We start from the raw sequence: 27,148 nt of genomic DNA on the forward strand, positions 1-27,148 counted from the left end.
CTTTAACTTCTAGCATTGCTGGGCGATGTATCAATACATCATCTAAAATTGGTTTGAAATCCACATCATGGTAATGGTTTCACAATATTCAACATGACAATATATCATGAATCATGATGTGTGTGTGTGCAGGGATGGATTTAGGTTTGATGAGGCCCTAAGCTACTACAGGTAATGGGGCCCTTTATATGTCCAGCTGTCCTTCATCAACAACAAATTGTCGCTGTTTTTTGTTTTGAATATATGCTATATGGCAATTTATGGACCTAATAGGTATCTAAAGCCATTTGCACATGTTGCCGTGCAACCAGTCTATGCAGAATGTAGGCACCCTATATATAGAAATGAGCAAACCAGTGATATTTTAGGGAGCAGGCTAGCAGGCAGGGCCCATTGCTTACATCATAGGAGCCTACACAACACAAAACAAAACACTGTTGCTGTATGTAGGTTTTATTTTATTTGTTTTTTTCTTCTATTTTGGGAAATTCCTTTAATTTTTTTTGGGGGGGCCCAAGCTATAGCTTGTTTAGCTTATATGTAAATTCAGCACTGTGTGTGTGGCAAGTAAAAATGGGGGGGGGGATGTGACGCGGGTCATCGTGATTCCTGCAGCTCTTGTAGCTTTGTACTATAAAATAACAGTTGTAACGATGAGTTAAAAGTAACTAAAAATGTGTCAGTTTTAGACCGCTAAGTAGTAGCTGTTGCCCAGGACATTTAGCTGATTTATCATGATGTTGAAAACCAGACATCTCTCAGCCCAGACCAACATAGGGAATGGCAGACTCATAAAGTGAGTGACTTCAGATATTCTGCTTCAAGCTCACTCTTACAAATGATTGTCTTCTTGCGGGAATACTGTAAACACTACGGTGACTAACTCACAATAGATCTCAGCTCTTCTCCTGTGAACTGGAAAATTGAGACTTGTGATTTTCTGGTTCATGGAAAAGAAAGGGCAATCTAGTGTGAATTAAGTTGCTCCAACATCACACTGCTAATGGAAACAGACCACTAGCATGAGAAGGCATTTTGTGCGAATGGTGCTAGCTAGATTATTGCAACTGATTTGTTGACAGCACTTTCTTGCTGCAGCCTTCGCCCATTTTACCTGTTTTTCTGTCTGTACAACTATTATTCACTCCAATCACCTCCTATAGGGATCTTGCTATGTTAGAAGAAATTAGTTACCGTGATTTGATTCTAAGCCTACCAAGGCTCCTGCTTTAATGGAAGATACTACTGGCAATGAGTGAGTCTTTGTATACACAGATGTATTTTCAGTTATGAATATTGTTCCTACGTGCTTTAAAGAGATGGTTTAAGATAGTATATGTCTTTAAAGTAACTTTTTCTCTTCCAGGGATATTTGGTAGCATTCTTTATAATCACACGTGTGTACCATATTAAGTGTGGATTGCTCCACTATAACTCATCTTGTCACTTTCTCCTACTTATTAATGAGACACTCTCCTTACAGTAGGGCTTTTACATAAGGGAAACTGCCTGAGGTAATTTATCATAACTAAGCTGACACAACAAACTCATTTGCCTTTCACTTTCTCACCTTCCTTGTATTCTCTCCTTGCATTTCATGTTAATTATAAAGTATTATGCAGCAGTACTTAAGTAAGAGATGGCTTCCCATTGACATTGTCATGTGGCTCAATGGTCCTGGGACCAAACTTCCCACTGCTGGAAAGATTTTAGGGCTTCCTTTGTTTCTGGGTGTTTTACGGTCACCCAGATTTTGTCCACTACACATCAATGGCCAAATCCCACCAATAACTGTCATTATTGTGCAATCTCCCATGCAAGTGTCTCAGAATTTGCTTAAGGTTTGGTCCAGACAATATCTAGCATCTGATTCACTCTTCCTAATGACGTCAATGGGACATGACCTCCAGAAATTGGTCATGTTACTTTGTTCACTGTGTTACACACACACACACACACTGCACAAAATAAAAATAGATGCATCAAAACACTTCCCTGGTAAAAATCTTTAAACTATCATAGAGATAATTTTTTTACACACTGTACTTTTTCTACAAAGCTTTCAGCAGATTTCTTTTGCTGTGTTTCCCCCTGCTAAACTGCCACAAATATCGATCATGCAATATTATATTTTGTTTCATCATGCATCTTCAATAGCATCAGAAAGCTTCGATTCCGCTTTGTAGGAGATAAGGCACAGGCTAAAGGTGTCATCCACGGAACACTTCTACCGGAAATATTAACTAAGTGCTCTCAGCAGTCAACAACAGCCAGCAAAGCACACCAAGGATCAAACTAATGCTGTGAAATACAGAAGTGGAAAAAAAACACACACCAAATTAATACTTCAGTGAACCAGCGATATGGATCACAGTATTGCTTTACAAGTGCATGCACACTGAGCGGAAAGGGGTAGAGGAAACACAAGATTTTCCACCAATCTCTCAGCCTGTCAAACGACAGCAGGGAACCCACAGAGGGCTGGTTAACACACATGTTTATCGCTTGATGATTGCACGGTGGTGACCTGCATATATGGATCAAGCCTTCATCGACGTTATCACAATTTCCCCCCCCCCCAGTAACTTGACTCTCATTGTTCGAACATATGCAGTTATGAATCATGAAGTATACAGTTCTCTAGCATGGAGAAATGAAACGATAGGCACGCCATGTATGGGTTAGAGCTGAAGGCCTCTAAGTGCTCCTTTATTTCTCGGTATTGTACTATCAATGTTCAGGTTGCCTCAGATACCAGTTAATTCCAGACTTTTTCAACCTGGGACCCTCCAGAGGTATGGGACTACAACTCCCATCAGCCCTGATCATTGGGAAGAATAGGGTTTATAGTGCAGCAAAATCTGAAGGGCACCATGGTAGCTACTCTTGGTCTGTAAACCCCTGGTTCCAGTCTTAACAAATGTTTGATATCTGAGCCCTCAATTTCTGGCTGGAGAGTTTCAGGATGGACTTTGCTAAAGCATGATGATTAGTATCTAAATATTCAGCAGTACATCAAAGAATTATGTATAGAGTTGTTCACACACTGGGCTACCGAGTTTTCAGCATGTAGTCTCACTGATTTAGGGGGAACTTTGAGACAGCATTGTGTAGTGGTTAGAGGACTGAACCAAGACCTGAGAGACCATGGTTCAAATCCACACTCAACCATGTAGCTAACTTGGTGACCTTGGGCTTGTCACTGCCTCTCAGTGTAACCTACCTTACAGGGTTGTTGTGAGAATAAAATTGGGAACAGGGAGAATCATGTATGAGCTCCTTGGAGGAAAGGTGGAATATAAGAAGAATAAGAATAATAAACTTTCCATTAAAAACAAATGACCAAATATATGCCCTCAATTGCTCCCCCCCCCCATTAAGAGCTGAAAATTGGTTCTAAACTCTTAATCACTTTGTATTGCTCTCCCCTGAATTCTTTTGGGGCCAACATAATAAAATCATAGAATTATAGAGTTGAAGGGACCAGAAGGGTCATCTAGTCCAACCCCTTGCAATGCAGGTATCTTTTTCCCAATGTGGGACTTGAACCCACAACCCTAAGATTATGAGTCTCATGCTATACCAACTGAGCTATCAGGTGGAGATGATGGGCCATCCTTGTTACAAACACCTCCAATCTCAGCAGCCTGAAACCTGCTTTTTTAAAAGCTTGTAATGTGTACTAGAACAGGCCGTGCACACGTAGATCTGCAGGATTGCAACCTTGGGCTTCTTTCATGAGGAATCTCTCAGTAAAAGGCAGCAGGTTGGAGCGCAGACACAGAAAGATGCCTGCAAAGTTAGATTCCCCGTCTAACTTCTTTCCCACAGAACTGATTTAATTTTGCTATGAAAAAGCTGCTGTCTTTGCAATGAGCTTACTGTGCATTTTCCTGTGGAATACTGTGAGAAAACCACTGCATAACTCAAGCTGAAAGGACATTTTACAGGTAAATTCCCATGACAAAGAGAATGGGGTGTGGGGAAAGGATTGTGCTATTTGTCATCTCTAGAGCAGGTAGAATCCAGGAGAAAAACAACTGTATTTATCCATTACATGTGTATTTTATTTGTATCAAATGTCTATACCATATTTAGGGAGTGTTATTTGGAGAACTGCAACGAATATACCGAGAATATTGGGGATAAAAAAGAACCAATGATCTTCTACAGGTATACCACAAGCACAGCAGAAGTCACTTGCTCACTCCAACGAACTAAGGCTATCATGAGTCTGCCAAGAATTCTGGGTGTTTGGAGCTGTCTATGAAAAGAATCTGAAAAACCAGGGGAAGGGAGATGGTATGGAGGAATGTTGGTGGAAAAGGGGTGAGCGCTCTGCATGGTTTGTGTGTGTGTGTGCAGACATGTTTCTGTGGACCACTGCTCCTTTGTTCAGCATGCTTTAGTCCAGTGGCCATTTGAGTTGTCAGCCATTGTCCTTTAATCTGCTTTTGTCTCCTGCAAATTCTGAACAGCTTCCAGCCTTTTGTCCATTCTGCAAACTATTTGAAACCATCTAATTTCGAAAAGTTCAAGCGGACTGTTCAATGGTTTCAAATTACTGAAATATCAGAGGTTGGGAACAGAAGACCTCTGATACCAAAGGCTCCTGAAAACAGCCATCAAAATCTTGGGCAGGTGGATTTTGTTGGTTGAAGCTGTTCAGCAATTCTAACATTTGCATCATGCAAGCTAGCCTACATAAATTGAATACTAAATGCAGCTGATGGATTATTTCCCTAAAGCAGGTGGCACCAAAGTGATTATTACTATCAGTTTGCTCAAGTATCTGTCAAAGTCGAAATCTATTATGTGGCATGAAATACAAACGCTAAAAAATAATGACAGAAACAAGACCAGAAAAACAACAGCAGCACTCTTCCTTAGTACATTTCGAAATTATCTGGATTTCAAGACAAGAAAAATGCATCCAGATATAAAAGAATCCCAGCACCCTTTTATCATAGAAATACTGATAATTCTCCTGATGGATTTTATATCCTCCTTTAGTCAAATAAATGTTTACAGGAAAATAAGCCTATTTTTAACATGCAGAAATGTGGTGACAGAACAGGCAGCAAAGAAACCTAGTCTTTGAAACAGCCATTTATCCTCTTTGTAAGCAAAAGAGAATAATCCTTATCAGAGGCTTGCATGGTACTCACTCAGTATCATTCAGTGCATTCAGTTTTCAGGCCCGCAAGGGACACAGGGTGAAATAAAAAGAGCAGTACTAGAGCCAAAGAAACAGGTGATGGCTTCTGTCTATCATTTCAACTTTAATATTTAGTTTTTCTATCTGAACGGTAGATCTCAAGAGACTCAAAATAGATAACGTCTTAAGATAACCCAGCCAAAATATGCACAAATAAAAGGGCATCCTCTGCAGGCAGACTAGGCATTATGTAATTCTGGATTTGCAATCAATGGGCATGGTAGAGGTAGATCTTCATAGCAAGAGTCTTTCATTTCTCAGTGCCAGATATCACAGAGGGAATGTATGGAGAAACCTAATACGAACTCCTGGGTCTCAAAGACCTTCAAAAAGCATAAGGGTGATTTCAAACATAAATCTTAATTGCCTAATGATTTACATTTGTTTTAATTTATATATGATAACTTTCCACCAACAAGTGGCCATCAAGGGTTGACTTGTGGAAATCAAAATATTACAGGATTTTCAGAATTCTGGGGTGGGGGGAATACTTATTCACGACAAAGAAAAATAAATAACCATTTAATTCAGTGTTTCCTTTGTTTATGTGAGTGAAACGGGTAAATGAAAATCTAATTTAATGGTTTAATTGCTCTTGTACAAAAAATGCAATTGTTAAATGCTAGCTGAGTTTGAACATAAGGGTATTAATTCAGCTTCCATACAAAGTTGGGAAAGCCAGTATTTAGTACCGTTTACTCTAAATAAATGTTTCTACAAATTTACATTTTCTCTTGCACTACACTATGAACTCACATATATATTGTCAAGTCGTAATCTTTTAAGTAACAGCTGATGAGTATTAAAATTTAAAGAATCACCCAATACTAGCATTCTAAAATCCATGATTTTCTCAAGCCAAAAATCATTTGTACTATAGTATTTATAGAAACATCACATTTCTGAAAACTATCAAATCAAAATCAAAAACATAATATAAACATTACAAGCAACAGAAAACGTTCCAAACAGCAACACTACTAAAACGTTTAAAAGGCCACATAAAAACGTGTCTTGTTAACTTTTCTAAAACAGAGAGGGCAGGGACCAAAGGTAGCTCTGAAAGGAGCATATTCCACAAGCTGGGAGGCACACAGGAGAAAGTCCTTTCATGCACACCATCAAGAGGATGTCTTACAGGTAGCAGTATCCTAAATTAACATCTTGAACGGAGTCTGGGAAACACTGGCAACTAGCACAGATCTTTCAATATTGGAGTAATATAATCCTGATGCTGCCTAGCAGTTGAGCAGCTGCATTTTGTACCAAATGAAGCATCTAAACCAGTGGTTCCCAACCTTTTTTTGGCCATGCCCCACCTAAGCATCTCTAAAATCCTGATGCCCCCCCCAAGACATATAATTCTTATTATTCAAAAAGTGAACTCCTGTTCACGTAGAGGAAGCCTAAAAGGTCATTAACTTGGTCTAACTCATTATCAAATTGCCCCTCTTAAAAATCAAATTGACCCTCTGTGGGGGGTGTGCCCCACATTGGGAACCATGGATCTAGACACTCTTCATGGGATGGGGAACAATGCAGCAGTCTAAATGTGATATAACAAAGCATGAATCTGGTCTCCAAGCTTGATTCAGCTCTAGCATCTTCTCCTTTGTTCAGATATTTACTTTGAATGGCAGCATCCAACTCAACTACCTGCCACTGACAATTCTACATCAACCCTCTGTCTTCACAAACCCTCATTACTGCATCCCTCTCCTGATGAAGATACTATGATCAGGTTTCATCTACTGCTGATCAAAATGCCTACTGCTTTAGGTTATTCTGTTCCCTCCCCATTTAGATCAACTGAGTCTTTTGTTAACAGAAAGGTTTATATTACCTTCCTATTTTCAGTTCATTCCCTCATTGAATTTCCTGCAGCCTTGTTGATCGAACAGTATCTGTTGCCTCAATCCCCACCCCGCAGAATCTCCTTGCAATGTATTATAAACACTTTATTCTTTAAAGCTGGTGCTTTGCCCACATTTATTCCCTCTGTTTATAAGTATTTTCTACTGTATAACTGACACTAAAGCAAAATAAACTGCAGGTATAATCGTTGGTGGCTGTTTTGCTCCTTCTAATCTACAGAGGGTGACATTCTTAAGAAAGGAAATTACATTTCCCTAATACTTATACACATATACACTGTTTGTCACACAGTAGTATATGACAGGACAACAGGATCAAATCACACAGATAATTTCAGTAGGAAGCTACACATGAAGTTCAAGAACTTCTTCTTATGTGTCACAGGATGGGTTTAATAAGCATTTGGAATGTACAATACTTGATTATGAATACTAAGAAATTCTCACAGATTGTATTATTCTCCCTGCCCCAGCATATTCTCTCTGGCTCTATCCTCTTGGTTTGCACATAACTTTTGGCCATGGTTTATTCAGCTACGGCTGTTTGATCATCCAAACCCTACCTGCTGGTTTAACTATATTTTGTTTCCTGTCAACAAGCCACGATCTGAAGCAATGATTTGTCATTGGCTTATGAACCTTAGTTTGTTTTAACTATGGCTTGGTACAAATTTCCTTAACCATAGTTTGTTTGGCTATTTCACCTCAGCAGTTCCCCAAGCTACAAACATGGGAGGCGACAGCAGCTAGAAAATAAGGCAAGCTTTGGAGAAAGAAACCACGGTCTACTTGTGGTTAGCTCATGGTTTGGTCAACAAACCATGGTTTAGTGTTACATGTGAACCAGGCAATTATCTATCATTTCTCTCTCGTTTTCTTATCGGAACAGATTCTGTGAAAACTCCACCCCACAAGATTTAACACAACTTGATAACTGGAGGCTTTGAAAACAAAAGTCGTATTTCAGAGCAAATTACCTTCTCTTGGTACTGACGCCGTGATGAATCCAAAGACTGAATCAGGGCTGTTGCATGACCCACAAACATGGCGTAGCAGGTGGCCCCCACAATCATACTCAGCATAGTTATCCAGAGATCCGACATACTGACAGGGGCTCTGGCTCCATAACCAATGCAAAGCATGTGGCTCATGGCTTTGAAGAGAGCATATGAGTATTGTTTCCCCCAGGAATCATTCTGCAACAGAGAAAGGTAACAGAGAAAGGGTTTGAGTCAGCTAGGGCAACAAAGGAATCTGAGCCTATGTCAGAAGAAGATAACTTATCTTGAAGGAGCATCCTTGTAATATATAACTCAGAAATGTTAAAAAGGGATATTCATTATCACTACATCGTCACAATAATGCCCTCGAGGATGTCAGATATCGATACAATCGTACAGAAAACTGTTTCACACATTGGATTTCCTTACCAATATTGTATTCTTACGCTCACTGGGTGAAAGGGAAAGAAAAGAAGACATTCAAGGCCTTGGGATCAATGTATTTTAAATAAATAAATAAATAAATAAATAAATAAATAAAAAGGTACTATTTTGATAACTAGTAATATAGCTTTAAGGGACGCAAGTGGCACTGTGGGTTAAACCACAGAGCCTAGGACTTGCCAATCAGCAGGTTGGCAGTTCAAATCCCCATGACAGGGTGAGCTCCTGTTGCTCGGTCCCTGCTCCTGCCCACCTAGCAGTTTGAAAGCACGTCAAAGTGCAAGTAGCTTAATAGGTACCACTCTGGCAGGAAGGTAAACAGCGTTTCCGTGCGCTGCTCTGGTTCGCCAGAAGCAGCTTAATCATGCTGGCCACATGACCCAGAAGCTGTCTGCGGACAAACGCTGGCTCCCTCGGCCAATAAAGCGAGATGAGCGCCGCAACCCCAGAGTCGGTCACGACTGGACCTAACGGTCAGGGGTCCCTTTACCTTTACCTTTAATATAGCTTTACCCTTCATAGAATGATAGAACTGTAGAGCTGGAAGGGAGTACGAGAGTCATTTAGTCCAACCCCCTGCAATGCAGGAATCTTTTGCCCAACATGGGGCTTGAACCCACAACCCGGAGCTCTACCAGCTGAGCTCCACATTAGCCAGCCTTCCCAAACCTGATGCTCTTTGGATGTTGACAACTACAATTTCCACCTGTCCTCACCATTGCCCATGCCAGCTGGGGATGATGGAAGCTGTACTCAAAAACATCTGGAGGGCACCAGAATGGGGAAGGCTGGCAATAAGTAATATGTTGCAAACCTCTGACAGTGCTGATTACATGGCTAAAGAGGGAGGGGTGCACTGACTCCCCAGCCCTTCCTTCTTCCTCCTCTGAACAGGGAATTGGCTGCAAAAGCAGATAGCAGAGAATATTTGTTTAGCACTGTGTGCAGGATAGGAGATGACCTTCTTGTAATTTACTCAGTCAGAGACCATGCATGGATTTCCACCACTGTGTGCAAAGGATGTATGGACTGAGGTTTAGGTAAGTGTGGGTTTTCTATGTTTCAGGTGAATACACACACACACACACACACACACACATCCTCAGCCCCTGTACACTTTGGTCCAAAGAAGATGGTTTTTAGAAACACGTAATCCAAACTGCAAATCTTTTATTTCCATATCGACTTTTAAAACAGGGCTATTCTGTTATTTTGTTAGCCCCCCTTCCTGCAAGAGCTCCTAAAAAAATGCAGCTTTGTTTTGTTTTTGTTTTGTTTTAAATCTCTTCTGCTCCTCAAAGGAGCTGGAGGAAGCAGGCCATCTACCTTGGAAAGGGGGCATTTAATTTCCTATTTGACATCGAGTTTATCGCTGGCTTCAGCTTAGTAGTAATCCATTTTAACTGATATAAATAGAATAACATTAATTTGAGGGGGGAAATAACCTATTAAAGACAGTAATTGTGGCAAATACGAAAGCTGTTTATCCAAGGATTGATTATGTAATAAAGCTTGAGGATGTCAGGAAATCTTCACGTTTGTAAAAAGCACCGATTGCTGATTATTTGCAATTAGTCTACCAAGTCTAAGCCTTAATTTATAGGTCTTCCTTAGTAATCAGTGTTTAAATACAGTGCATCTTCTGTGTTTAAGGGTCTTTTCTATGCTGCTTAGTCAAGGAATACTGCCTCCCACACAGAGGTCCCACACAGCAAAAGATAACCAGGGTGAAGCTAAGCTGCAATCCAATATCCACTAACTCAGTGGAGCTTACTTCTGAAAAGGCATGCAGAAGATTTCAACGACTAACAGAGCAAGCAGTGCGACTCAATTAGTTGTAAATGACTTGTTCTGTTGGAAATACGTTCTTTTTTACAATAAGCAGTATATTATCAGCTAAAGTGACACCGTCATTTTCCTATACTGTGCCACTTTAAGGCTGCAGGCAGGCGACTGCATGTGTGAACGCTTTCCTGGAACAAAATAACCCTGTTTGAAAAAAATTACTAGGCATGTCACTGAGAAGAATAAACTGAATGTTTCTTCCTGGCATGCTAGGTTTCTAAATTCAGGGAAGTGGGCTTCCTCCAACCCTCCTTGCATGGAAACAAGGCAGCTCAGTGGCATAATAATAATAATAATAATAATAATAATAATAATAATAATACTACAGGTGCAGTCTCAACACTGAGGGAGACCTACATTTCTGATCAAGAGACTCTCTCTAGGTTGCTGACCACAGCCTGAGAGAAAGTAGAATTCATTTTTTCCCCTTCAGTATTCATCATAAACATTGGTGTATGATATGTATGGCACCTTGTGCAATGGACTAAAGTAAGTGCCATTAAACAGGAAGACAGAAGAGGAAGTGGAGGCCAGGAGGACCAGAATGGCTGAAAAGCACTGGGAGCCGGTGTGGTGTAGTGGTTAAGAGCAGTAGACTCGTAATCTGGTGAACCGGGTTCGCGTCTCCGCTCCTCCACCTGCAGCTGCTGGGTGACCTTGGGCTAGTCACACTTTTCTGAAGTCTCTCAGCCCCACTCACCTCACAGAGTGTTTCTTGTGGGGGAGGAAGGGAAAGGAGAATGTTAGCCACTTTGAGACTCCTTCGGGTAGTGATAAAGTGGGATATCAAATCCAAACTCCTCTTCCTCCTCTTCTTCTTCTTCTTCTTCTTCTTCTTCTTCTTCTTCTTCTCCTCCTCCTCTTTGGCCATGTCATTCATCTCCAAAGGCAATGCACATCTTTCACACAGATTGTTGTTGTTGTTTAGTCGTTTAGTCGTGTCCGACTCTTCGTGACCCCATGGACCAGAGCACGCCAGGCACTCCTGTCTTCCACTGCCTCCCGCAGTTTGGTCACACAGATTAAGGGTCACTAATGTGGCGCCTGCAGGTGCCCATGTGACCGCCACTACCTCATATGTTGCTCGTGAAAGATCTGTGTAAATGCTCCCTCCTCAAAAATCCACAGTACAGAAGAGACGGTTTGCTCTTCCTGCTCAGTTCCTGTTTCCAGTGGCTTCACCTTTCCAGCATTCCCTGAACATGCTCTCATTTCATTGGATGCCAGGCCTGGCCACTCAGCTGTTCTGAACAGATGGGTGAGCACAGCAGCAGCTGACGTAGGTGCCTCTTCCCTCATTGATGGGATGGCTGACTGGGGAGTGGATAGGATATTCCTGTACCATTTTGTAAGTCCTATTTCATGTGGCAGCCCCCACAGCAAACATTTTCTGATATTACAGAGAGAGAGCCAGGCAGGCAGACATTTGGGATTTGTGCCCACAACACCTTCTTAAAATTCCAAATGTGTCCACAAACGCCTGCTCCCTCAGCCAATAAAGCGAGATGAGTGCCGCAACCCCAGAGTCGGTCACGACTGGACCTAATGGTCAGGGGTCCCTTTACCTTTACCTTTAATATAGCTTTACCCTTCATAGAATGATAGAACTGTAGAGCTGGAAGGGACCACGAGAGTCATTTAGTCAAACCCCCTGCAATCTTTTGCCCAATGTGGGACTTGAACCCACAACCCGGAGCTCTACCAGCTGAGCTCCACATTAGCCAGCCTTCCCAAACCTGATGCTCTTTGGATGTTGACATCTACAATTTCTATCTGTCCTCGCCATTGCCCATGCCAGCTGGGGATTCCAAATGTGTCCACTGGCCTAAAATGTTTGGTGACCTCTGATATTGTTCTTATATTGTTCTTTAATCCACAGCCTCACCCTCTGATACCTTTTATTTATATTTTTTTACCAGGACAGATGGCAAGGCATGCGCTCTTTCTAGTTTGAGGATGGATGATTGATTCATCGTCACAGGTAGAAATGTGCATTCGCCATCCTCAAAACTACAAGGCAGCCACCATCTCAGGTAACCATCTGTTGTTTAATGGTGTTTTCAAGTTTTGATGAAGTTATTCCTGGGAGATTCTCTCGTCAAGCAAATCAGCTCTGTTGCCACACAGCAGCTTCGTCCCTTAGGCAAGGCTTATCATCACTCATCCATACACCCACATTCGGATATAAATTGATTCAGAAATTTTGAAGCTTGAAGGTTATTGCCTAAATGGGGCTTTCCTTCTCTTGTTTCGGCAGGCTAGTTCCAGCTGTCACAGCCTGGTGGTGCGGGTTTGCAGAATTATTGCCCCAAAGCAGCTGCTTCTGCTTTGCAGCAAAAGGGAAAATAAATTATTGGCTGTTTCCAGTGATATTTTGAGCACAAATGCTTTGAATTTTGTTTTTGCTCTGAATGCAGCAGCCTCATTCTTTTCTCACAGAAGGATTTGCAATATTCATTAGCAAAGCAACGTTTTAAGGAATGCTGGGTTTTCCTTTGAACTGAAGCTGGTTCGGCAGTAGTATTTCTCAAGAAAGTACAGAATAGATATAGATGGTGGCTAACGTGTGTTCACAGCTTTAAAAGAAACAGTAGTGGTTTCTGGATATAGTGCAAATGTAACATGCACAGCCTCAGTCTAGAATTCTCTTTAGTAAATTAAGAAAATGAAGTCCCTTATATCTGCAGAATTTTTTCTCCTCTTGGAATTAAAATCCTTCTCTCGGAAATGACTGGCAGAATCCGAGACCAGGGAGAAGAGTTGGTGGAAGAAGACTGGAAGAAATTTAAAGACTATTTGCAGAAACATTGTAAAATTAATGAATGCTAAAATGATGTTGGTTTGAAATTAAGTGGCCTTAGCAACAAGGTTAATAAGAATATGTAAAAATGGATTGATAATGGACGAAAATATAAAGTTATAACATGTTGAGATATTGAGTTAAGTTAAAAGAAAGAGGGTAAGGATTTGCTGATTTAGCTATGTGAATGGGAATACAAAAAAGGGAGGTGTGAGGAGGTCAGGGAAACAAGCTAAGGAAAATTCCAAAAATTTGAAAAGTTGATTTGTTTTTAATTACTTTTTTGTCTTGTATTTCTTCTTTATTCATCATGTTTTATGTATTTTTGCAGTGTTTTGTATTTTCTTTTATTTTTTTTTGTTTTTTCTGTATTCTTTTTATTTTGTAATCTTTGTCTTTTTATAAAACTTTAATAAATATCTTTAAAAAATAAAAATAAAATCCTTCTCTTGGAATGTCTCTGTGACTTGTTAGAAAGTTAGCTTGCTTCTCCTTCCTTGTCCTCTTTTGTTAATTAAAATATTGAAAACAGAGCGTCGTTAGTAACCGAGACATTATACAACAGACTACTGCTGAAAGATTATGGCCAAGCCAAGTTTTGACTTGGTAACAGTGGTGATCTGATAAGAAAATAAAAACAGATGATTCCTAAGTTTTATATAGTAACAAGTCTTGGAGACAGACAGTGGAAGGAGTGAAGTGATATAAACCTGACTAGCTATTCCACAGCATGTTCTTTCTCTAAGAAGTGCAAATGGAACCTCCAAGGCAATGGAAGCTGTTTACAAAAAAACTGTGGGGGTGGGGGACATCCCTCAGCTGATGCATACTTTCCACAGCAAAAAATACATTTTGCAGAAATACTCGGTATACAATGTGGAAATCACCAAGTATAAAAGCACCTCCTGTGCAGAAACAGTCTTTACGGAAATTTACATTTCCATGCCCCAGAAATTCACAGCAGTAAGATGCTGAATGTAAACATCTATGCTCAAGCCAGTGGCTCAGAGGAACGCAGGGGCAATCTTATATTCTCAAATTGTTTTTTGTGAAATTGGCCAAGATGGAAGCATGTTAAACACGAGCCTTGATGTTTTTATGCATGCTGTGATCCTATCTGCTTTACGTTTTAAATGTAGCCATTCACCTTGTTGTATGTCCTGGCTCTTAGCATTGGCTGATTGGCAAAAAGAGTTGTTCCCTGCCTTAGTGGGTCCTGAACCACTTTCTCAGGGAGGGCTTTGTACCTGTCCTCTATCTGGTCCTGCATGGGTGCTGTGCAGTGGGTACTCTCTTTCCTTTCCTTGATGTGTTTTACTCTAGTTATAAGCAGCTCAAGAGGAGATGGACCCTTGGGACAAAGGAAATTGCCTTACACCAAGTCAGACTCTTTGTCCATCTAGTTCAGTATTATCTACTCTGGCTGGCAGAAGCTCACCATGGTTTCAGGCAGGGGACATTCCCAGCCGTACTTGCGAGATGGCAGGAATTAAAGTTAAGACCTGCATGCAATGCAGGTGCTCTACCACTGAACAATGGCCCTCTCCTGCCTACAGAGACGCCTGGAGATTAGCAGTGGTGGAGTCATGGCTGCCTGTGCTACTCGGACTCATGGAAAGGCAATTTTATGAAATAATTGTGAGCACTGTGTGCACATGTTGATTCAGTTGTTTGCCTCCATGTTGATTGGTTCATTGGTTACTTCTGTCTGTGGGCAGCAGGGTGGACTTTGCTGGTGTTTCCATGGGTGTGGATCCAGAATTGGCCTCCACAGTCACTTACGGACTCATTGTTAAAACCGTGTTTATGGAAGACAATCTTACTTGGATACGAGTGATCGCCAAAGAAGAAGAATATGTCTCCTCCCTGCTTCAAATTATAGCCTACAGAATAGTTTGGCCCAATATCCACTTTGCATCATTTATATATCTCAGAGCCAGTCCTTAAGAATTCTACAATAATTACACATAGCATACATGCTCTTTGGGGAATCTCAGGTCTGGTGGCCAAATGCAGCCCTCTAGTTCCCTCTTGAAACTCTCTCCAGGCTACACCCTTCACTGCTTTACACCCTGAATGTTTTTCACCTGTTTGGATTGTGTCCTTGAATTCTGATAATTCCTCTTTCTTGCCCAGTTGGAGGAGAGAGAGGGATGCATAGAAACTAGTCTACTCTACACAGGTAAATTTACATTTGTTGCTCCACTCACATTTGACTCTGGCCCTGCTCACTACTAACATGTGGCCCTTAAAAGGTTGCCTGGAAAAATGTGCCCCCCTGGTAGAAAAAGGGTCCCCTGTCACAGTGTAAATAGCATAATGGTAATGCCACTAGAAAGTGCAAAAATGCTTAGCAATCATTTCAAACACCTTTCTGAACGGAAACATAGCATATCTATTCACATCTGAGCACCAAGCCATGGTGTTCTGATTACAGGATGATCTACAAAATTACTATGCAGCACAAATATAGAATCCACCTGCTAGTCTTCTTAAAGGAAAACTACATTGGGAGTTCTAAAAATGTAAAGATGTTAATGTTGTTGCTTAATTCTGCCATTTCACAGGAAGCAAAAATTGGGGGCAAGAAAACAAGGTAGGGAATGTTTATTCTAAGTATTTAATACCGCTCTTCAAGCATATTCCTATGGCAGTTTTTTTTAAAAGAATAAAACAGATAGCATGTACATAAATAAGTAAAAAAAAAAAAAAAGGTAAAAGCCACAAAAACTATACAGGCAGTGATAAATAAATAAATAAAAATCAGCATGGTTAAAATTGCCCCTCAAAATCTCGGGGAAATAAAAAAGGACAATAAAATGGATTCCAGGCAATGATCTCTAGGGACTAAAAATGGAATGCCCTATCATCGGTTGGAAAATCTCCAGGAAAAATTCACACAGCCTGGATAGCTCAGCTGGTTAGAGAATGGGGTTGATAACACCAAGGTTGCAGGTTTGATCCCCATAATGGACAGCTGCTTATTCCTGTGTTGCAGGGGGCTGGACTAGATTATCCTCAGGGTGCCTTCCAACTCTACAATTCTATGATTCAATCTCATTCCTAAAGCAAGCACCCATTGCACCTACGCTTCTGTGTCATTTCAGTTGCAGTTAGTGGCCTGGTTCACACGCTATGCTAAGCCAAACTATGGATTAAGCAAGCATGTGGGTACCGACAAGGAAAATCGCAACTCGTTTTCCTCTTCCTCCAGTATTGCTGTCATCACTCTACCAAAAACTAAGCCATGGTTTGGCTTAGTGTTATGGGTGAACCTGGACTTGTGGTTTGTATCACTCCCAACAAGCCAGATTTGTTCCAGGTTTACTGCTCATGGTTTGTCTGGGGAAAACAAACCACAAACTTAGGTTTGCATGGAATACTAAGCCAAACCATGGCTTAGCTCCAGATAGTGGCAACAGGAAGACTGTCAGAGGAGTAAAGCAGCTGTAAATTTCTTTTTGAGTACCGAAATACGTGCTTGCTCTTGCTAAGCCACCGTATTTGGCTTAGTGCTACGTGCAAACAAGACCAGCAAGTTACTCTCTTTGGTTTCAGGAACTGTGTGTTCTTTGTACTTAAAATGGCATTCTGCTGTTGCAAGGCCTTGGGAGAATTGCTAAACCTGCATTCTACCTACAACTCCCGGGCCTACAATCTAAGGAACAATTCATCATGATGTTGTTTCTGCAAAGCCTCCATTCATTTCAAGGAGACTTGCACAGGAATAGAGTTTTGCAAAATGAGTTCTTACATCCCAGTCCCATGTGTTAGATAACTAGCAAAACTGTTGCAAAAGTAGGATCCTGAGATACATATGTTGATGCATTTCTCTACAGGGAGCTATTTAGCCATCACTAAAGAAAGAAGAAAAACAGAGCATATATGGAAACTTAGAAGGTACATAAAATGCCAGTTTATTCTCTTTATAGCCATCATTCTGCCTCTTTTACCAGAGAAAGAGAAAAATGCATTCGAGGGACTCGACTTACTCTCATTGACAGCAGTGCTATAGCCATTACCTGGGAGTAAGCCCATTAAATTCAATGGCCCTTATGTTTGTGGGGCCAGGCTGCCAACAGCAACAGAAAAAGAGATTGTGTGTGGTGAAGCTAAGCTACTGCAAGCGAGTGCCCCAACCCTGAGAAACTGTTGGAAAGTATATGCTGCCTCTGGGGAATTTCAGCAAAGTTGTCCCAATTTCTCTGCCCCTAAAACACAAAGGGAAATTTTGAGAGGCCATTTGCACACAACTCTATTTCACAAAGCAAAACAATCTTGCTAACCCTAAGTGCAAGAATCACCGGGATAAGCATCATCTCCAAAACCACCTAGTACAGTAAAAAGGTAAAGAGACCCCTGACCGTTAGGTCCAGTCGTGGCTGACTCTGGGGTTGTGGCAGTCATCTCACTTTATTGGCCGAGGGAGCTGGCGTACAGCTTCCAGGTCATGTTGCCAGCATGACTAAGCCACTTCTGGCGAACCAGAGCAGCACACGGAAATGCCATTTACCTTCCCACTGGAGTGGTACCTATTTATCTGCTTGCACTTTGATGTACTTTCGAACTGCTAGGTTGGCAGGAGCAGGGACCGAGCAACGGGAGCTCACCCCGTCACGGGGATTCAAACCGCTGACCTTCTGATCGGCAAGTCCTAGGCTCTGTGGTTTAACCCACAGTACTTCCATATAAAATGTTCTGGTGATGGAAGCCTTGTTCTCTGAGCTAATTGGTGCTATTCCCGTTACATACATTTCAAATTCATAGTTGACCTCCAGAATCACATGTATGTGATCTGGAACCAGGTATATTTCAAAAAGATTAGATATTTCTTTAACATAAACTCCTAAAATGTGCAAGATAAATAGGGCTGCTTCTAAAATTCTCCTGCTTCAAATCTCCACCTGCATTTTGGAGATCCACATTAGCTGGTTTTGTTTTTAAAATGAAACAAATGCCTCTGGGATTCTCCATGGTTCCATAACTGAATGTTCACAGAGCATTGGGCATGCTGAGTTTGCCACACATTTTTGTTCTCTCAGTTCTCTGATAACTGATAATTTGCATGTGTGTGTTAATAAAATACGGCAAACATCATTTGTGATGTGGTTGGCATCCGTCTGTCTCTAGGGTGAAGTCAAACTGTTGGAGAGTTACAGCGCCTGCTGTGGCTGTAGAGACTGATATGAGAGAGACATGTTTCATTGCAGCTGGAGCAGATGAAGTCGTCTGGTTCTGTTGCTGCAGGTGTACCATGGCACCCTCCTCATCATTCTCACACAGCAAGCAAAAAGATAGTCTCCTTTAAATAATAAAAACCCCTTCCTTTTTCATATGGAGGAAAGCTATTTAGGGGGAACCAACAACATAAACACCACCAGAAAATGAAAACTCTTCCCCCCACTTTTTTTCACTGGTGGGGGTGAAGGTGAGGAAAGAAAGAAAGAAGGAAGAGCTTTCCAGTTCTTTGTTATGCTCTTTGTTTACTTTGCAGCTGGATCTATGGTTGTCTAGCCAGCCACGGGGGGGGGGGGGGGGGGTCCTGTGCCTGCAAATTATCTGCAAAGTATCTGTAAAGTATTGGTTCAGCTGAGATACCACCTGGGAAGCTGTTAAGTCTCCACCTTTTGTTCACCAGTATATTGCCTTGTTGAAGCACATGTTATTTCAATACAATTCAACGATATGGCAATTTATTGCACAGCCTTAATATATAGTTGTAAAGTACCATATTTTTCAAAGTATAACCCCCCCCCCCGTGTATAAGACAACCCCTATTTTGAGGGACACCAAATTAAGGAAAAATGGGGGGGGGATTGCCCGGAGTTGTTGAGCTTTTTTGGGGGGGGGGAGTTATCACCTGCCTGACCCACAATGCCACCTATCATCTGCCTGCTTGCCGCCAGCTGCCGCCAATGGCCCTCCCAATTGTCACAGCAGCAGCCAATCGTCAGCAGACCTTGCCACAGCCACCAATCACCTGCCCAATTGCTGCTGACAATCTCCTGCTTGCGGCTGTCACCAATCACCCGTCCCCTCTCTGCATTACTCGTGTATAAGATGACCACATTAAAAAATAGTCTTATACACAGAAAAATACAGTATTCTGTTTTTAGTGTTCTGTTGGAAGCCACCCAGAGTGGCTGGGGAAACCCAGCCAGATGGGCGGGGTACAAATAATAAATTTTGTTGTTGTTGTGCCTCAGGGTTCTGTCCTCTCCCCCATGCTTTTCAACATTTACATGCAGCCACTGGGAGAGATCATCAGGAGGTTTGGGCTGGGTGTTCATCAGTATGCGGATGATACCCAGCGTTACCTCTCTTTTAAATCAGAACCAGTGAAGGCGGTGAAGGTCCTGTGTGAGTGTCTGGAAGCGGTTGGAGGATGGATGGCGGCTAACAGATTGAGGTTGAATCCTGACAAGACAGAAGTACTGTTTTTGGGGGACAGGAGGCGGACAGGTGTGGAGGATTTGCTGGTCCTGAATGGGGTAACTGTGCCCCTGAAGGACCAGGTGCGCAGCCTGGGAGTCATTTTGGACTCACCAGCTGTCCATGGAGGCACAGGTTAAATCTGTATCCAGGGCAGCTGTTTACCAGCTCCATCTGGTACATAGGCTGAGACCCTATCTGCCTGCAGACTGTCTCGCCAGAGTGGTACATGCTCTGGTTATCTCCCGCTTGGACTACTGCAATGCGCTCTACGTGGGGCTACCTTTGAAGGTGACCCGGAAACTACAACTAATCCAGAATGCGGCAGCTAGACTGGTGACTGGGAGTGGCCGCTGAGACCATATAACACCGGTCTTGAAAGACCTACATTGGCTCCCAGTACGTTTCCGAGCACAATTCAAAGTGTTGGTGCTGACCTTTAAAGCCCTAAACGGCCTCGGTCCAGTATATCTGAAGGAGCGTCTCCTCCCCCATCGTTCTGCCCGGACACTGAGGTCCAGCTCTGAGGGCCTTCTGGCAGTTCCCTCACTGCGAGAGGCCAAGTTACAGGGAACCAGGCAGAGGGCCTTTTCGGTAGTGGCGCCCGCCCTGTGGAACGCCCTCCCATCAGATGTCAAAGTGATAAACATCTACCTGACATTCAGAAGACATCTGAAGGCAGCCCTGTTCAGGGAAGTTTTTAATATGTGACATTTTAGTGTATTTTTCATCTTTGTTGGAAGCCGCCCAGAGTGACTGGGGAAACCCAGCCAGATGGGCGGGGTACAAATAATAAATTGTTGTTGTTGTTGTTGTTGTTGTTGTTGTTGTTATTGTTGTTGTTGTATCAAGATACCGTTTGCATGTTGTTTTACCAATGTGCAGGAGTAATGAAGTGATGATAGTGTAGGGCATGGAGAACATTTGAAATAACTGCCCTCACATTTTGTAGATATGCAGCCAATTGTTCTATATCAGGTGTGCGGAACCTGCGACTCTCCAGTTGTTGCTGAATGCCCAGCAGCTCTGGCCATTGGAGCAGGAGAACTGAAGATTGGAGTCAAAGTCACAAGTGCAGAGATTTGCTTGAATGCTGGAGATTTTTCTGCCTTGTAGACATTGCCGGCATCTGCATGTAGCATGAAGTCAAACTGTGGTTGCAGCTCCTAGTTTATCTGGGGAGAGCTAAATCACAAGCCTGGGTTCAGATGACATGCTAAGCCAAACCATGGTTTAGCTAAGTGTAACACAGCACCAGAGTGATCAGAAAAGTAGCAGCACTCTCCCTTCCAGGAATCCACATGCTTTCTGACTTGTGCTAGTCCATGGTTTGGTTTGGCTTAGCATGACATGCAAACAGGGCCATTCAATGGAAATAAGTCCCAGTTGTTTCCTTGGCCTTCCACACAAGTCTGCCTGGAGTTGCAAACTGAAGGTTAGACTCCTAGTTCTTACGCAGTTTCAAAGGTAGCTGAGCTGTGCCTACTTCTGCTGTCTTTTCTGTGGCTCTTTATTGAACACAATACAAAATCTGCTCCTTTCATTCAGACTAGCTGGTTTGGCAGTGCTTTTGTTCCTTTGGTTCAGGCACTTGGTTTCTTCAGCAGTTCAGCAGGAAATATGCACTTTTTAGTTTCCAATCTATGCGGAGCGGAAGCCACAAAAGCAGCTGCACAAAGATTGCCAAGACGTGCCAGTCAGCAACTCGGTGACCTACTTTTTATTAGAGTAATTACATTTTTGAAGATATGTCACTATTTTGTCAGGAAAGCTGCACTTGTGAAGTGTCAGCAAACATGCCATTTATCATTAAAGATGTTTCTGGATGTCTACAGTCACTTGGCTGTTGTGAGACTGGCATTGTCACAGTGAGACATCAGGAACAATATTCCAAAAGAGGAAAAAACAACAACTAGCAGATGAAAACATGCAGGTGCAGAAAACTATCTATTTTTACTCATAACACTTCTTCTTTTAAAAATAATAATGGATGGGAAGAGTTGGCTTGGGGCAATTTGGGTAAACTAATAATATAACTAGTTTTTAGCTGTTATTGATTGATTTCTAGACATTTATGGCTGGCCCTTCACCCTGAGGGTTACATGCAGGTCAATACAATTTAACAATGTAATGTATTCCACTCACAAAGGTCTGTGAACAAAGGTGCCTTATATGTTGTAGTAGTAGTAGTTGTTGCTATAATGATCACCATCATCAGGAGGGCGGATTATGCAATTAAATATCCAATCTATAATTTAGTTGGTCTCAGCTCTAGAGTCTGTTGGCAATGTAATGCGAAGAAAAAAAGTCTCATGAGACATTTTCCCAGAGAAAACATCCAAGGGGTTTTTTTCTTTCACACACACACACATACACACACACCCCGCCACGAAAAAGTAGCTCCCTTTACAGAATTTTATCCACATATTCCCCATCATTTTTGTGCATGGTAACAACAATTCTGCTGCCAACACATAATGCCCTGGAACAAGGCTAGGTCCTGGGCATTGTGGAGTACACAAAATGGTGGTTAGGCTGCCACATGTACTTACAACTTTGAAACAAATAAAGAATCTATGTTACTACCACTGCTAACGATGAGCTCCTCCCTCCAGAAACTTTAAGATAATCTCCTCTCCTCCTTGGCAAATAAAGGTAAAATGGTCCTGTCTCTTTCCCCACAAATAGGATAAAGAATTTCAAGCAGACATTTTTGCACAGCTCTGTTTTCAAATGTCCTGATGTACCAACGGAATTGATCAACAAGTGTGCATGCCCCTTGGTAACCTCAAGGCTGTAGTACTGCAAGACACGCTATGTGGGGTTATCAGTAAGGTTGGTCTGGAGGATGTAGCTAGTGTCAAAAGTGGCAACTAAGCTAAGCTGGTGGGGGCAATCTGCCAGCATGTAACATCTTGTCAATGGTACCTGCCAATCTGTTACTGGGCCAAGTTCAAGGCTTTAGTACTAATATCCAAGGCTATCTGCAGCTTGGGATCAAGATACTTGAGAGACTACCTTACTCTTTACATGACCGGTTGGCCACTGTGTTCTGCAGGATAGTTGCTTCTTTTAATTAATTAATTAATTAATTAATTAATTAATTAATTAATTTGTATTATTTATACCTCACCAATCTGGCTGGGTTTCTCCAGCCACTGTGGGCAACTTAGAACATATCTATTCAGATGTCTTCTAAAAGTTGTGTAGTTCTTTATCTACTTGACATCTGAAGGGAGGGTGTTCCACAGGGTGGCCGCCACTACCGAGAAGGCCTTCTGCCTGGTTCCCTGTAACTTTGCTTCTCACGGTGAGGGAACCACCAGAAGGTGGCGGAGAACCTGGGCTCAGCGATGGGGGTGGAGACGCTCATTCAGGTATACTGGGCTGAAGCTGTTCTCTAAAATGTCAGAAGCCCACTCCTCAGTAGCTCACAGCAGGACTTCCAGCGTGACTGCCTCTGTTCTGTGGAACAGCATCTCTACTGAGATACTATAAAGACCCACTGTTTATGATTTCTGCAAACAATTGAATGCCTTTTTGTTTCCAAAAGCTTTTCTAGATTGGGGTGGGGGGAGTCTGTTAGGTTTAAAAAACAATATAGCATAAACACCTCTCTTCAGTTGTCATTTTTGTGCTGCTTGCTTATAAAGCAGTTTTCACTTGTTTTTATGTAAAACACCTTGATACTCATGTGGAAGAGAGTCATAAATTAATATATTTTTTAAAAAACATGCTGAAATGGTTTCTGCCTTAGGTGTTTACTCTGTATTGTTTTGAGACTTAGCTTTCATTTTCTGACCTTAAAAGCTATTTTTATCTGTTTTTATGTACATCACCTGAAGACTCACATGGAAGGTGATTCATAAAATAAAATGTGCCAACAACAGGGGCTGTCACCTGGAAGAGGGACCAAGCTTGTTTTCCCCTGCTCTGGGGGGTAGGACTTGAACTGATGGCTTCAAGTTATAAGAAAGGAGATTCTGACTAAACATCAGGAAAAACTTTCTGAAAGTAAGAGCTGTTGGGACAGTGTGAACGGTCTCCTTCCTTGGAGGTTTTTAAGCAGAGGTTGGATGGCCATCTGTCATGGATGCTTTAGCTGAGTGTGATGGCCTGGGATTCAGACTCAGAGGCTGAACCTGAGGAATCTCAGCCTGCACAGGAGTCCCCGCCTCCAGACCCAGCTGAGCCGGGGCTGGGGCCTGAGCCTGAAGGGTCCTCACCTGTGCTGGATCCTCAGGTGCAGGTACCAGCTGAGTCTGCTCTGGCTCCTGAGGGGATGGAGGACCCATTGCCTGCAGGTGCTCCACTCTCAGCCCCATCAGGGGAAGAGGAGGTTGCCTCTGGGTCAGGTAACCCTCCAGCCTCTCCTGAGCTGCAGAGGCTCAGGGCAGAGAGGCAGAGGGAACTAAGTTCCTGCAGGAGGAGTGCTCACCTCCAGGCCAGGAGAGGCGAGTCACCTGTGGACCGGGGCCGCCCTATGCCTCAGGGCAGATAAAAGCCAGTCAGCCCCAGTCCCAGATTGCAGGAGCAACGTTGTTGCTAGCCTGTTCCTGTCTGCACCCTGTCCTGCTCTTCTGCCAAAGTTCCTGACCCTACCCGATTCCCCGCCTTGCACCCAGCTACAGCTTTGACAGACAGCCTCCATACCGCACCATCAACCTCGGACTGGACTCGGACCTCACCTCTCGGTAGCCCCCAGGACCAGCACAATGAGATTCCTGCATTGCAGGGGGTTGGACTAGATGACCCTTAGGGTCCCTTCCAACTCTACAATTATATGATTCTAACACTGCAGCAGCAGCAGCAGCAGCAGCAGCAGCAATGGGGCAGCAATGGGCCAGAATCTGGTTCCACAATCAATTCCACTGTTTTCTTACACCATTACAAAGAAACAAGTACAGACATCCCCCCCCTAGCAAGCTTATAGGTCCTCTTCCCAACTCTCTTTCATCTACTTGAAAATAAACCGGAAGATGTGCCTCCCATTCTCCTATGCAAGACTTTCATAGCAATACAAACACCGATGGGCAGAATCAGGATGATCATTCACATTATCTTCAGTTGTCCAAAAAATAATAATTGTGGGGAATGCCCCAATGAAAGAGAAATTAATAATTTAGCACATTTTGGAAGCAAATGATTTATTTTTTTTGCAGAAGTATAAAATAATAATTACTTTGTATAAGAAGGGCATGAACAGCAACATCAATCAGATGCAACTTATAGGGTTGTAAATGGTTCATAGCACATATGCTAGCCTAAGAAGGCATGTTGTCCACTGGTAGCGTACTGCAGAGGCAGGTGAGTTATGGAGATTTCACTTTTCCTGAACTGAACATCCATCACTGATCATCACTTACAGACAAAAGATAACAGGTTCAAGGCAGTCATTGCTCTGCCCGTGGAAAACAACATTTCCAGATTATTTCTTATTTGAAAATGCTGAACTTTCTTTTAACCCATTTTAAAAATAGGGCTCATTGTGCCAAAACATGAATCACTCTGCATTTAATCTGGGCACATAAGCATAACTGATTATTAGACATTCTACTTGGAGAACAGCCAGTCTTAGAATTCTTCAAGGATCTCCCCCTACATGCCTGCCTTTCATTATTTAGTGTCATCTCCCAGAAATGTCAAAGTGTCAGAAGTACATAAGGGGAAAAAATTGAGATGTATTTTTTTAAAAAAAGCTGTATACCACTCAGAGTTTCCTTTTCCTTTTTTTGGGGGGGGGGCAGCCAAGTTTTTCAAAAGCTGTGTAAAAACTTTTGTTACTGACTTGAATAGAAAACTCAAAACAAATAACACAGGTATATGGGCATCTGACAAGGGCGCCAACAGGACATTTTCTGAACTGTGATGGGTAGGTAAGCACTCCAAATAAATACATAAACATCCATAACTAACATCTAAGAACACGTCTTTCATTTCTGGAAGATCTGATGACTGGATGGGCCTGATCTCTGAGAAGCTTCCCGGTCTACCACTCTAGTGGTTCTCAATAGATAGACCTGAGGCCATCTGCAGATGAACCTGACATCCAGACAATATATTTGGACTCTCAGCTGGAAACTTCCATTCTTTCCCTGGCTCCCTTCACCTCTGCCCGCCCTTGATTAATTGCCCTGCTGCTACAACAACCAACCTCACTGGCCAGCCTGGGTGGGTGGAACAAAACCAGATCCAGAAGTCTCATTCCTGAGAGCTTGCAGCTGTATGACTCACCATGTGGCACAGTGGTCAGCAGTTCCTAGGGGCAAGCCATCAATTACCTTGGGTGAGAACACATTTAGCCAAATACCTGAGCCATCTGCTTCTGCAGCACTTCTCTTTCTCTTCTTTTTTTGCTTTAGGTGCTATAAGTCAGTTTTGCAATTGCATCTCTCCACAACCCATTGTTTCCTCAAGCCTATGGGCATCTCTTGTCATTCTCAGCTGGCCTCTTGCAACCCAGCACCCACACATCTCTCTTCATCAATCTCCTGGCAACTATATGTCAATTTCATCAGATCCTCAGGTGCCTCAGATTCTTAGAGAGATGCCAGAGTATTTCACCTTTATGTTTTTGGTGGTGACGATGAAGAGCTTTCAGACAAAAGATCTCCATTTTAATGGGAGGCAGGTGAAGGTTCAAAACAGTGTTGCATTCTCTCGTGGGCAGCCCTCCAGGGGCCACAGCATTGAGTGGGGACAGAAGCAGACAAGAGCAGAGCAAAAGATGGGACTCTTACCGTTTACAGTGCACAGCAAGCTACGTTTCAGCCACAACAACTGAAGTCTCTACACCCATCCTCCCTCCACCTACGCATTAGGTGCATAGAGGCATTATCAGATTCCAAGGACTCATCCCAGCTGGGCAAAATAATAATAATAATAATAATAATAATAATAATAATAATAATAATAAAATTTTATTTATATCCCGCCCTCCCCAGCCGAAGCCGGGCTCAGGGCGGCTAACAACAATAAAACAGTACAAAAGTACAGCACAAACAACACTCTAAAATCATTCATTATAAAATTAATTCAAATCAAGCCACTGGCAACCATTGTGCCAGAGCTCCGCGAAGATTGCCGAGGGAGGGAGTCAGGCTGTGCCCTGGCCAAAGGCCTGGCGGAACAGCTCTGTCTTGCAGGCCCTGCGGAAAGATGTCAAGTCCCGCAGGGCCCTAGTCTCTTGTGACAGAGTGTTTAACCAGATTGGAGCTGCAGCCGAGAAAGCCCTGGCTCTAGTTGAGGCCAGCCTAACCTCTCTGTGGCCTGGGACCTTCAGGATGTTTTAATTCCTCTGTGGGGCATACCAGGAGAGGCGGTCCCGTAGGTACGAGGGTCCTAGGCTGTATAGGGCTTTAAAGGTTAAAACCAGCACCTTAAACCTGATCCTGTACTCCACCGGGAGCCAGTGCAGTTGATATAGCACCGGATGAATGTGATCTTGCAGCGAAGACCCCTCAAGGAGGGCATAGTTAGGTCAGTGAGAGTTATGGCCCAGAGAAAGTCTGCAGCGATGGACAGAATGGACTGG

At 42.6% G+C, this 27,148-nt stretch overlaps 1 protein-coding gene across 2 annotated transcripts in view; it reads right to left on the minus strand.

Moving 5' to 3' along the window:
- The window catches only part of HCN1 (hyperpolarization activated cyclic nucleotide gated potassium channel 1), a 180,189-nt gene that overhangs the window by 49,111 nt on the left and 103,930 nt on the right, over positions 1–27,148 (minus strand). For both annotated transcript variants that reach the window (XR_008332695.1, XM_053408051.1), the window contains exon 4: positions 8,070–8,288. Coding sequence is in view for 1 of the 2 variants with exons in the window: in XM_053408051.1 (XP_053264026.1) it covers positions 8,070–8,288 (219 nt within the window). In the remaining variant the exon portion in view is untranslated. The remainder of the gene's footprint in view (positions 1–8,069; positions 8,289–27,148) is intronic.

The sequence above is a fragment of the Podarcis raffonei genome, chromosome 11, assembly GCF_027172205.1.
Source record: "Podarcis raffonei isolate rPodRaf1 chromosome 11, rPodRaf1.pri, whole genome shotgun sequence".
NCBI lineage: Eukaryota > Metazoa > Chordata > Lepidosauria > Squamata > Lacertidae > Podarcis > Podarcis raffonei.